Source organism: Aricia agestis, chromosome 12 (assembly GCF_905147365.1).
Source record: "Aricia agestis chromosome 12, ilAriAges1.1, whole genome shotgun sequence".
NCBI lineage: Eukaryota > Metazoa > Arthropoda > Insecta > Lepidoptera > Lycaenidae > Aricia > Aricia agestis.
The window spans coordinates 3,047,341-3,059,037 of NC_056417.1; the positions used below are offsets into that span (position 1 = coordinate 3,047,341).

The following is an 11,697-nucleotide window of genomic DNA, read 5'->3' on the forward strand; positions in this document are numbered from 1 at the left end:
TTTGAAATCCAGGCTAAATTTTACTTTAACAATCCAGGCTAAAGTATGCTTAGAAACGTGATAACTTCATTTTTTGACAGCTGTTTTGCATAAAAGTATAATAAACCGATTTTGCAAGGAAGCCTTTACAAACTTTCGCTTCGAGTATTATATTTAGTAAAAGATATAAAAGAATTTAAACTGTAAAATGACCATGCTAAACCAATAAAATTCGAAACAAACGTAATTAATATCATACTTCAAGGCAGTAAAACACGTAAACCGTTTTTACTTTCGTCGAAATGTCGACTGTTTATATTTGGATGTGTTTACGAGTAACTAACAGCAATCATGACACGATCGTGGCGTAATCGCGTATCGGGTTACGGTTTCCCAGAAATCCGAATTGAATTACTCCACCGGGCATGCTACTTCAAATCTACGTCATTAGTAGGAGCCAGGAGGTATTTTTCGTAGATTTGGCATTGAAAACAAAATTGATTTTGTTTTTTAATTCGCTTTATTAAATTTAATTTCAACATAAATAACTCTTAACTTTAAACGAACTTATAAATAAATGGGCGACGCGAGCGCCGTGGGCGGGAAGCGGCAGCCGCAGTCGCAGGGCGCGCCGGGCGCGAAGCAGATGGGCGGCGGCGGCGGCGGCTGCAGGCAGAACGGCTCCAGCGGCGGCGGCTGCACGCATAGCGGCGGCAGCGCGGGCGGCTGCACCAGCACCGGCGGCAACGGCGGCGGCTGCACCGTGATGGGGCACGGCGCCGGCGGCTGCACCACCAGCGGCTCCCCGCACGGCGGCTGCACCGTGATCGGGCACGGAGCCGGCGGCTGGATGTACATCGGCGGCGGAGCGGGCGGCTGGATCGTGATCGGCGGCGACGCCGGCGGCTGCACCGGGATGGGCGGCAGCGCGGGCGGCTGGATCGTGATCGGCGGCAGCGCCGGCGGCTGCACCATGATCGGAGGCAGCTCGATCATGATGGGTGGCGGGGGCGGCAGCTCCAGGAAGATGGGGGGCGGGAGCGGTGCGTTGACGTACATGGGCGGCGGGCAGGGCGGGGTCACCGTGATCGGCGGCAGCGGGGGCGGGGTCACGCACAGGGGTGGCGAGGGCGGCGGGGTCACCGTTATGGGGGGCGGCGGCGGGGGGGTTATGCACATGGGCGGCAGCGCCGGCGGGGAAATCGTGATCGGCGGCGGCAGCGGCACCTCCACCATCATGGGCGGCAGAGCGGGCGGGGTGATGTATATAGGCGGCGGGGGAGGTAGCGACACGTAGATGGGCGGCGGCGGCGGAGCTAAGGCGAGGGGCGCGCCGCAGGGGCACGGGGGTGCCAGTGGCGGGGCGAAGTACGAGGGCGGCGCGAGCGCAAACGGCGAGGAGTATGGTGAAGCATAGTACTGGCCTTGTGCTGCCTGGAAAATATCATAGTGATGAAAAATAAGCTGGTGATGAACAAGATGATGATGGTGATGTTTGGGTTCAAAGTTGTCGGGTCGACGGCATTAAACGATGCCATATTGACGCAGCTGCAGGTGGAAGAATGTTTGTATTTACATGTCGTGTGGCGTAATACCTTTACATTTACAAAATTATTCTTGAACATTTGCATCCTTCGACTACCAATTTTAAATGCTATAAATTAATCATTTTTAATATCCTAATGATACTAATTTATACATTTAAGCGCATCCTGGAAGAGCTTTCTAAACATTGGAATTAAGGATTAGGTATTTAAATAACAATTAATCAACAGAACATTGTAGTTTTACATTGCTTTCGTTTTAGGTTTCTACGGTAGTTAAAGTTTACAAAAAGTCTTATTCGTTAAGGTTTTTTACAGATTTAACTATTCACCAGCACTTTGATTGGCTTAAAGTTTAAACCAACACGTAAACAAAGCTTATTGAAAAGATAAACTTCTGTTAAAATCATTAGATTTAAATAAAGAATTTATATTAAAGGTATTTTTTTCTGAATGTTAATAATTAAAAAAAATACTTACATATAACGCTACGAGGAGCACAAAAGTGACCCGTGCGCCCTCCATGGGTGGTTTAGTGATGGGTGTGATTGTCACGTCGGTATATATCGATATTTATATCAACAATATATCGACACATCGCGATACGAAATATGTCACAAGTTAAAGCACGTACACTGTATTACTGGATCTGTTACAAAAATATATGTCAATCGATTAAGTAACTGCAACAGATAGTTGTTGTATTTACAAAATAAGAAAATATCGCTTATATTTTATTAAACGAATGTTATAAAAACACGAAAATATGTTTAGTTTTCGCAAACTTCCTTCCTATTTGAGTTGTATTCATTCATAAAAATATGTACCCGTATAATATTGTGGGTACAGATTTCTGTGCATACAGGGGAAAGTCACACCAGGAAAAATCAGGGAAAAAACCACGCGAAAAACATACTATCCTCATCACCTTGATGAGTGGCAGTCTTCCACAGTGCGTAACTTTCTGCCGCGCACTGTAAAACTCTGGAACGAACTGTCACCAGCAGTATTTCCGGACCTATACGACCTGCAAACCTTCAAGAACAGAGCGTATTCCCTCTTAAAAGGCCATTATAACGTTTGCCCCCTTATTTAATTTAAAAAAAAAACTTCAAATATGGACGAGTTTCGACAACAAGGTACAAACTAATATTTAGTTTATAACAATTATAGAAGAATGCACCAATTACCTACTTCTCCATTTAACTTATTAAAATATTCAATGTTGAGATCGTATCGTGAGACTTGAGAGTATCGACGTGTTGCGTGACGAGCCGCAATTGTTGCCGTACCAGCTGCACATAATAAACACATCAATCACAAATAGCCGATGTGCAGAAAGTTGAAGAGATTTCTTTACAATAAACATTTTTTACTGCAGACTTCAGGCATTAATATGCATATTATTGTCTTCGAGCATTCGTGATTAGTGAATAATTTGAATTTAAAATACTTATGACAGGAGGGCATGCAACAGCGGAGGCGAATGAGAATCCCGGAGATATAAATTACTACACCTGTTCACTTTCAAAGATGTCTTGCTAAGGCCAGAGTCTTCGCTCTTGGAACAGTAAGGTTTAGATCACGTTGGGAATAAGCGACAGAATAATAGAGTAACTTACATTAAGATTTGTTAGACCTGGATACCATCGGATTCGAGAGAAAATAGATGAGTATCTACCAGTGGCGAAGGTTGGTTTTTCCTCAGAGACAAGCCTGGTAGGAATTTGTGAGTGAAGCCGATAGGCATGGAGTAACATTTAGAACCCTACATTGCGCAAATACAAAAAAGTCAAAAGTTCTACAAAAACTGCTCTGTTTTTGAGAAAATGGCTAATCTCTCTAAGAGGACTCCCAACTCAACCAAACCAACATTCTCTGTTCAAGCGATGCATTCCTTTACATCTAACTACTTACTTACTACCTACTTCCATAACTTTCTGTAGATCTGCATAAAATAACGTTATTGTAATCGTTTAATCTGACAATACCCGTGAAAGACGTTAAACGGTTACATAAAAGTTATGTTCGTGAGAATAACACGAACAGACGAACAGTCTGTCGGAGAAAGCTTGACAAAACGTTATGAAACAGAACATCACTAGTATGTTGTAAATTAATTATCACTTTATTGCAAAAATCTTTACGATAACTGTTAATAAACTTCCAAAGACATCTATACTAATATTATAAAGCGGAAGAGTTTGTTTGTTTGTTTGAACGCGCTAATCTCAGGAGCTACTGGTCCGATTTGAAAAATTGTTTCAGTGTTAGATCTAAGCCCATTTATCGAGAAAGGCTTTAGGCTATAGTATAATATTAAGCTAAGATCAATTGGAGCGAAGAAATAGAGAAAAATGTGAAATAGACGGCGAAAATTATATGAAATTGCTTATTATCTTAAGAGTTCTACTGGAACAATTTTTATGTTATTTGGCACACACGAAGAATAGACCACGTGAAGGGACAAAGGCTACTTTTTGCGGAAAAATGTATGGTTTCCGTGAAATTCCAAATAATATAATAAAATAAAGTTTATCAGCTGTAAGTCCACCTGTTGCCTCTTTATGTTTAAACGACTGGCCCAATTTAGATGAAATTTGGTATGGAGATACTTTGAGAAACGGGAAAGGACATAGGATAGTTTCTGTTGTAGAAAAATGTACGGTTCCCGCAGAATAAAGGAACTTAGACACAACGGTAGTTGCAAGCTGACGCCCGCTAGATGACTCTAGTTATTTATATTTTATTTTATTTATTTATTTATTTATAGCAGGCTACATAGGCCCATACACATACATATATTGTGCAAATACTCTTGCTTGAGTAGTTAGTAAACTCGATTTGTTTACATTTGAATGCAGGCCCTGTGGTTGCATTAAAACCTCGTAACTAACAGCCATAGAGGTCGGCGAGCGGTTGCGGACGTATCCGCTGACAAATGGGAACTGACAGCTCGTGCCTTGAATATAAAGGACTTCCATCATGTTATAACGTTGAGTTTCAAACAAGCATCAGATCTTGCTTGAAAAAAATAGGCAGAAAACGGCAAAAATATGTGGTAAAAGGTGTGATAGGTATTATTAAAACACTTATTATCATAAAATACTTAAATTAAATCCTAGATGACGCCAAAATTCGTATATGGCGCGGGTACCGTACATCTTTCCGGGATAAAAAGTATTCTATGTCCTTTCCAGGAAGTCAAAGTATCTCCATACCAAATGTCAGCAAAATTGGTTCAGGGGTTTGGGCGTGTGAAGAGATAACAGACAGACAGACACACTTTCGTATTTACAATATTAGTATGGATTATATTTTTATTGCTTTTGATTTGATATTGTGTATATCTAAGTTTAACATAAGCGACCTACTTGAGGAGAACAAGCTAAAACCATAAAGTTAATATACCTAGCGGAATAGAGCAACAATCTCGAGCTGTCAAACGTAACCAAAATTGGTTTTCATCTGCGTGAAAAATATGTGTATGTATACACTTACACAAGCATGATTGAACATGAATTCTATGAGTTTAAATTGTAAACGTGCGGAACGTGCCGACTGGACGTCAAAAAAGAGTGCTGCTCTCATGTATCACGCGTCTCTTTTTACCACGCAGTGTTACTGATAGTGACATTGCTCAGGCCTTTGTTTCTCTATTCCGCTAGGTATATTAACTTTATGGTTAAAACATAAGCACGTAGATTTTATTACGTGCGTGAAAACAACGACAAAAACACTGACGATCAAAATAGTTCACCACGCTTCAGTTAGTATCAAAGTCGCCAGCTCTCATTGCTTTTTGGTCGCACGGCAGCGCGAGTGCCAAGTTCATGAAACGGCCGTGACACGTTTCTGAGTTTGTTGAAATGTTTTTTTTTTTTGGTGATATTACCTATCTTAAAATATAAAATTCTCGTGTCACAATGTTAGGCCGCGTACTCCTCCGAAACGGCTTTACTGATTTTAACCAAATTTTATATGCATATTCAGTGGGTCTGAGAATCGGCTACTGGGTACTTTTTATATTGATAAGTGCATTTGTTGAATAAATAGTAAATTATTACAACTCGAGACTGACGGCGACCATTGTTTATGCGACGGGATAGCGATGGACGTTGCCATGGTGACATACTTATTTAGTCACTTCAATAAAATAATACGGCCGAAATACTTTATACCTATGGCAAAGAAACGTTTGCCGGGACAGCTAGTAATTTATAAGCGACTATCGCAAATCAAAATTTTGTTTTGAATTCATGGTTATTTATATTCATTATAAATGCGAAATTGTGTCTGTCTGTCTGTAACCTCTTTATGCTTAAAACACTGAACAAATTTTAATGAAATTTGGTATGTAGATTGCAGATACTTGGTACACCGGGAAAGGATAGATACTATTTTTATCCCTATCTAGTCATTCATAAAAAATATATTTACCAATCGTATATTTATGATATTTGTAAAAAATGTTCTCAAGTGCGTTGCATAATTATCACATTTTAGGCAATAACACTTGCGCGTTAACTTTCCTTTTTATTACGTCATAATTGTGTAAAAGCAACTAAATTAGTCCATGATTGTAACATAATTATTCATAGAATTATATTGTGAAAGTAATGTCACTGAGTAACCACTATCGTTGAGTAATTTTTTGCTCTTGACTAGGTCGTCAATGTTAAAATTTTACGCTGTTTATGTTCCAGATTTTTTAATTGTTTGATTTATATTTTTAGGTCCTATAAAACTTTACAATATTAGCAAATACTTTGGCAAAAAACGATTTTTAAAAGCCAAACAATGTCTTGTCTTTTAACAACAGCATTAGGCATAAGCATAATAATTATGTGGAAAGGAAACAACAGAGCAAGTATAATTTTTCGCCGCGACTCGCGAGGTAGAAAGAGAGGACATAATAATATTACTGCCTTTTTGACGCCGGTCCGGCTACTCTATCTTATGAATCGATCAGGTCACGTGTCCTGACGCATACTTATTATTTTTTTCCGTACCAAAAATGCACAAGTTCGCTATAGTTTTCACTTTAAAAGACAACTAAGTAGCTGAAATTTGTATTACATGTAATCTAATTTGTTCCACAATACACATTACACACGGTTTGTCTCATTCACAAGAAACTATACACCACAAATTGATCTAACAATCATTATTTTCTCATTACAGAATAATTCCTTTGATGTGGGTAAGTAAGTCGTCGACAAAAATATAGTAAGACTAAACAGATGAATATTTTTTACCTTCATATTATTACATATAACATAATATAGTTCCATCGAGCAAATAGTATGTTGTTTAAATATAATCTATTATATTAGGTAAAAATAGGAAAATATTATTTAACCAAAGATAAGGGTTAATTAAAATTTGCTAAATGTAACTGAAAAGAGGTCTCTCGTTGAAAAACTCGTAAGATTTGCGTTTCGTCAAGGGTTTTAACTTGATATTAACACACTGATAACTCTATAAACAATAATTTTAAACCCAATGTAATATAGGAGGCTTACGGCCGCACTCAGATACATTAAATGATGATTAAGTTTCAATTTAATGAAGAGTTTGACAGATAATGTATGGGGCTTATGTCAAAATCTTCATTGAATTACAGTTAAGTAATTAATATTCGTCTGATTGCCGCAGTCTGTAATGCGGATAATTTACGATGCTCACGCTAAATCAACATTAGAAATTACAATTCGATACATCTCACACACCACCGTATTTCGCTGAAGCCGCGTCGGATTACTTTCCACTGGCATTTAAACGTAATCGTTACATTAATTGCGCGAAGATGCTTTCAAATTGCATCACATCATCTCATATTTTTAGTGTCTGATGTGTGTTTAAAATCTTGAAGGCTTGATTTGTCTTTAGGAAAACTTCTTCAGCGATGTTGGAACGAGTAAAGATGTTAACCAAGTCACCTATTCGAAATTAATCGAGTGGTGCTCTCAGTGTACCTGGATTTCGAATAGGCGACTAGGACTGCAGATCTCTTAAAATTATCGTATTTTTTTTTGTAATACCTCGATCGTGGGAATCGCAAACACAATAGATTTTTAATTGTTATGCGACAGCCGGGTGCCTCTTGGGCATTGATGAGTTAGTCTTAATTTAGTCCTCCGTGGTCTAGTGGTATAGAGCGCGGCTCTTGACTCGGAGGTCGTGGGTTCGATTCCCGCGTTGGAAACATGTTATTTCCAAGTTTGGTTAGGACAATGCAGGCTGATCACCTGATTGTCTGACAAGTAAGATGATCCATGCGTCGGATGGGCATGTAAAAAGTCGGTCCTGCGCCTGATCTCTCGCCAGTCGTGTCGGTTGTCCGTCCCACTGGGTTATGAGAGTAAAGGAATAGAGAGTGCTCTTGTGTACTGCGCACACACTTGGGCACTATAAAAAATTACTCCTGCGTAGCTGGCCTGGTTTCAATGAAACCGGCCACCGTCACCGAAACCGGTGTGGAAGCTATTATTATTAATTTAGTCCCCTCTACATTTTATAGGTGACGATGCTATTATATTTATACGGTATGTATTATAACAATTTGTAGGCTACTACGTCTGATGAAAACCGTGAGAGTTGTTCGTGCAAATTCTACATCGAATGTTTTTAAAATTTAATGTTAGTAGTTCGTACTCGGCATAGCTTAACGCGTATTATTTAATTACCTATTATATTCTCTGAGTATTTATTTTTAACTTTCATTTGAATTCACCTGTCCAGTTACATAACGGTTGTTTATTTTCAAAGAAATTTTACGATTTCCGTTGCGACGTAAGTTTTGGGCGTACGTTTAAGCATTATTATATTTTGTTTTACTTTAATATCTAGTAGTGGCAGAAGTTCTTTCACCCCACAAACGGCGTCTACGAACTATAAACTAAAGAGTAAATTATTATGAGTAGGAATCTTTTGAATACTGATTTTGTGATAGCATCCAGCATTTCAAAACAGTGTCAAAACAGAAAGAGAACGTTGCCCTTGCAATGCAACAGAAAGAGAAATAATACGAGAGACATTTAAGGAACCATTTGTACAAAAAGAAGAAATATACGACAAGACTCGTCTTAATTTAACTAACGGCCGTTCCCAATATTCAATCTATCTCTGGTTTGACATACAACCGATCGCAGCTAACGTTGAATTGACATAAAATATATATCACTAATGTCTAATGTGAGCTATTCCTATTTCTAGTAGGGCAAAACCAGAGATAGATCAAATATTGGGAACGGCCGTAAGGAACCAAGTACCAACAATTACTGTCTACGTAGTAAATTATATTTTAGCGAATGACACACTTTGTTTTGCATAAGCACAAGTCATGCATCGGCCTTGAACCCAATAGGTTGAGCGTTGTGGGCTCACAGTTGACCTTCCAAGTGCATTCCACAGTTACCGCCTAAACATAGAATGATTGACGTTTTATTAGGTTAAGAACATCTTGAACATGATATAACTACAGTAAATATAATTTTCAAACTACGGAGGCGTCTATTGAAAGTTCTTTAAAACGGAGAAGAAGCAATTACAAAATAAAATTAGGGGGATGACAATTATTGACAACAGAAAAATGTATCGTTCCAAAAGGATAATAATTCTACAAGCCCCATAAGAGCACCGGTGATCGCGACAACAATAGAATACAATAGCATTTCCTTGAAACTGTGATCGAAGTATTAAAGTTTTATTCCCATATTCTATACATTATGTAAGAATTATTCTTATGGAGAGATTCACGCTGAAGATATGACATTTATACGTGGAGACTAAATTGCCTTACAAGTTACCTACCCGAATGGCAATAAGAAATGCATAAACAAAGGAATGTGTCTGCAACGAATTGGTACGCGTGGGTTCAGTTATTAGTCATTACTGGCTAGAGCTAGGTACGTATCATTATGCAAGACATACAATCGGCTTGAACTGTTCACCTAGATATAGTAACGGGACCGCCATAGATGACTACCGTGTCAGCGCTACTCAAATACTCGTGCCAAATATAATTTGCAATGATATAACTTTAGAAACCTCATATTATAATGTACCATCGAGGAAATTGATTCCTAGGCAGTTGACAGACCAACGTCATTTGGTCGGATTATGTCAATTCAATGTTATTTGTGATCTGTCGGCTAGGTTTGACATAACGCGACCAAACTACGTAGATCCCCCATCTGCATAGGAATCAACTTCTCTGATAGTACAAATTTTGGGAGTAAATAAGTCACATTTTTTTTAATGAAATAAGGGGGCAAACGAGCAAACGGGTCACCTGATGGAAAACAACTTCCGTCGCCCTTGGACACTCGCAGCATCAGAAGAGCTGCAGGTGCGTTGCCGGCCTTTTAAGAGGGAATAGAGGAGGGTAGGGAATAGAGGAGGGTAGGGAAGGGAATAGGGTAGGTGATTGGATGAAATTGATTCATAAGTAGATTACTGCCGCGGCGGACGTATGTTTTTCGGGTTGTGTCAAGTTAACCCAACCAAAATAACTTGTCTGACAGTACATCGAGAAGTATAAATGAAACTAATAGAGGATTCCGACATTGAAAAGTTACTAAGCGTAATCTTAAAAGTATTTGTGTGGTAGCAAAAACGTTGGCCGAAATTGGCGGCACAGCTGGAGAGCGATGGAGTTCCAAATTGCGTAGACTTTTTGTGACTTAGTCGCACCTGTATCTGTTTGTACCGACGAAATGAAAAATGTTATTAATTTAATCTCATTTCAGTAGCTATTAGATATTTTACCGATCCAAAAAAAATGCATTCATTTTTAGAGTCACGATCGCGTCGCATCTTAAGATTAGCGTGGAAGTTTTTTAGGATACAAAAAAGATAAGCTGCGCATTTTAAATTGATTTGTAAAAACGCATTCAAACAAGATTTCAATACGAATTCACACAGGTTGCACACAATTTAATTATAGTTATAATTGCTGTGCAACAGTGACCCCTGGTTGCACAAGAGTGTGAGATCGAAGCCAGCCAGAACCCAGCGGAACCATGGTACCTAATTGGCAATTACGGAACCAAAAATGGCGGAAAACAGAATCCACGACTATCACGTTAAAGTCAATTATTGCCCAAATTAGAAATAAATAACAAAGAAATTGCTTAATTACATAAATATTAAATAATGTGACATTTTTGGTATGCACTCATCCGCATTTTTTAAAAAATTAAGTTTCTATACGAGACCAACTAAAATAGTGTACTCAAAATCAGTCAAGGACTTGGCGCTTGAAAAAATATTAAAATTAATTTTAAAAACACAAATTGGTTCGACAATTTTAGCGATGTGGAAGCCCCATCGCTATCGATAGATTTGATTAACAGAGATACAACGCGGGTTTAAAGAGCGTTAAATGATCACAGAACAATGGTACGCCGACGTTCCACGCCGCTGGCCCATAAATATGAAACGTTTAGAAATTATCCACATAATATAATCTTATTATGCACTATAATTAACTCATAATGTAATTTTTGTAAATAATGCAATATCCTGAAACTAAAACGCGAGTATTTCATTATCTATGACTTTCCATCAGTTAAATCCAGGATTGTTATGTATGCTTAATTTTAGGATTCCAAATAATCGTTGTTGCACAACAAGTATGTGGGTTCTCTAAAACAATCACGTCGCCAATTTTCATCAGTGATTAGCTACACTAATTTATACATTATAATAATTATTGATGAAATATGAACAATGTATCCACGTCTTGACCGGTCTGGGACCAGTTTGTCAAATTAACATGTCATGTCGTGTCGCAAGCCTTGTTGGTTTCATCGCGACTTTACTGAAACTTGCGAAATCAACTCACGACTATGTTCTGATCAAATAAAATGATTTTATGATGCTATCACTAGATACCCGAAACAAGTTTATGTAAAAGCATGATAAAAAAATATATCTAACAGAGAAGAAAAGGGAGTTCTCCAAGGATCTATTTTGGATCCATTTTATTTCATAATTTACATAAATACCTATCTAGTTGCTACACAAATACCACATAGTTTAAATCAGAATTTGATTTAATGTTACAAATTGAATATCTGAAAGCTAAAATCTACATACGAAATAAACGTATGGTAGACAAGATACAAGATTTGATACATCCGAAACACCTAATAGAAAGTTAAAACGC

The 11,697-nt window shown here is 38.3% G+C and overlaps 2 protein-coding genes across 2 annotated transcripts in view; both read right to left on the reverse strand.

The window, feature by feature from the left end:
• LOC121732772 (unconventional myosin-XV) overlaps positions 1-11,697 on the reverse strand; it is a 106,524-nt gene that overhangs the window by 77,805 nt on the left and 17,022 nt on the right. The gene's annotated exons all lie outside the window — the stretch shown is intronic.
• Positions 518-2,099, reverse strand: LOC121732773 (leucine-rich repeat extensin-like protein 3). The gene is made up of 2 exons (XM_042122743.1): positions 2,004-2,099; positions 518-1,413 (listed from the first exon to the last, which is right to left on the reverse strand). The coding sequence occupies exons 1-2, from the start codon at positions 2,046-2,048 to the stop codon at positions 547-549; spliced, it is 912 nt and encodes a 303-aa protein (XP_041978677.1). The 5' UTR covers positions 2,049-2,099; the 3' UTR covers positions 518-546.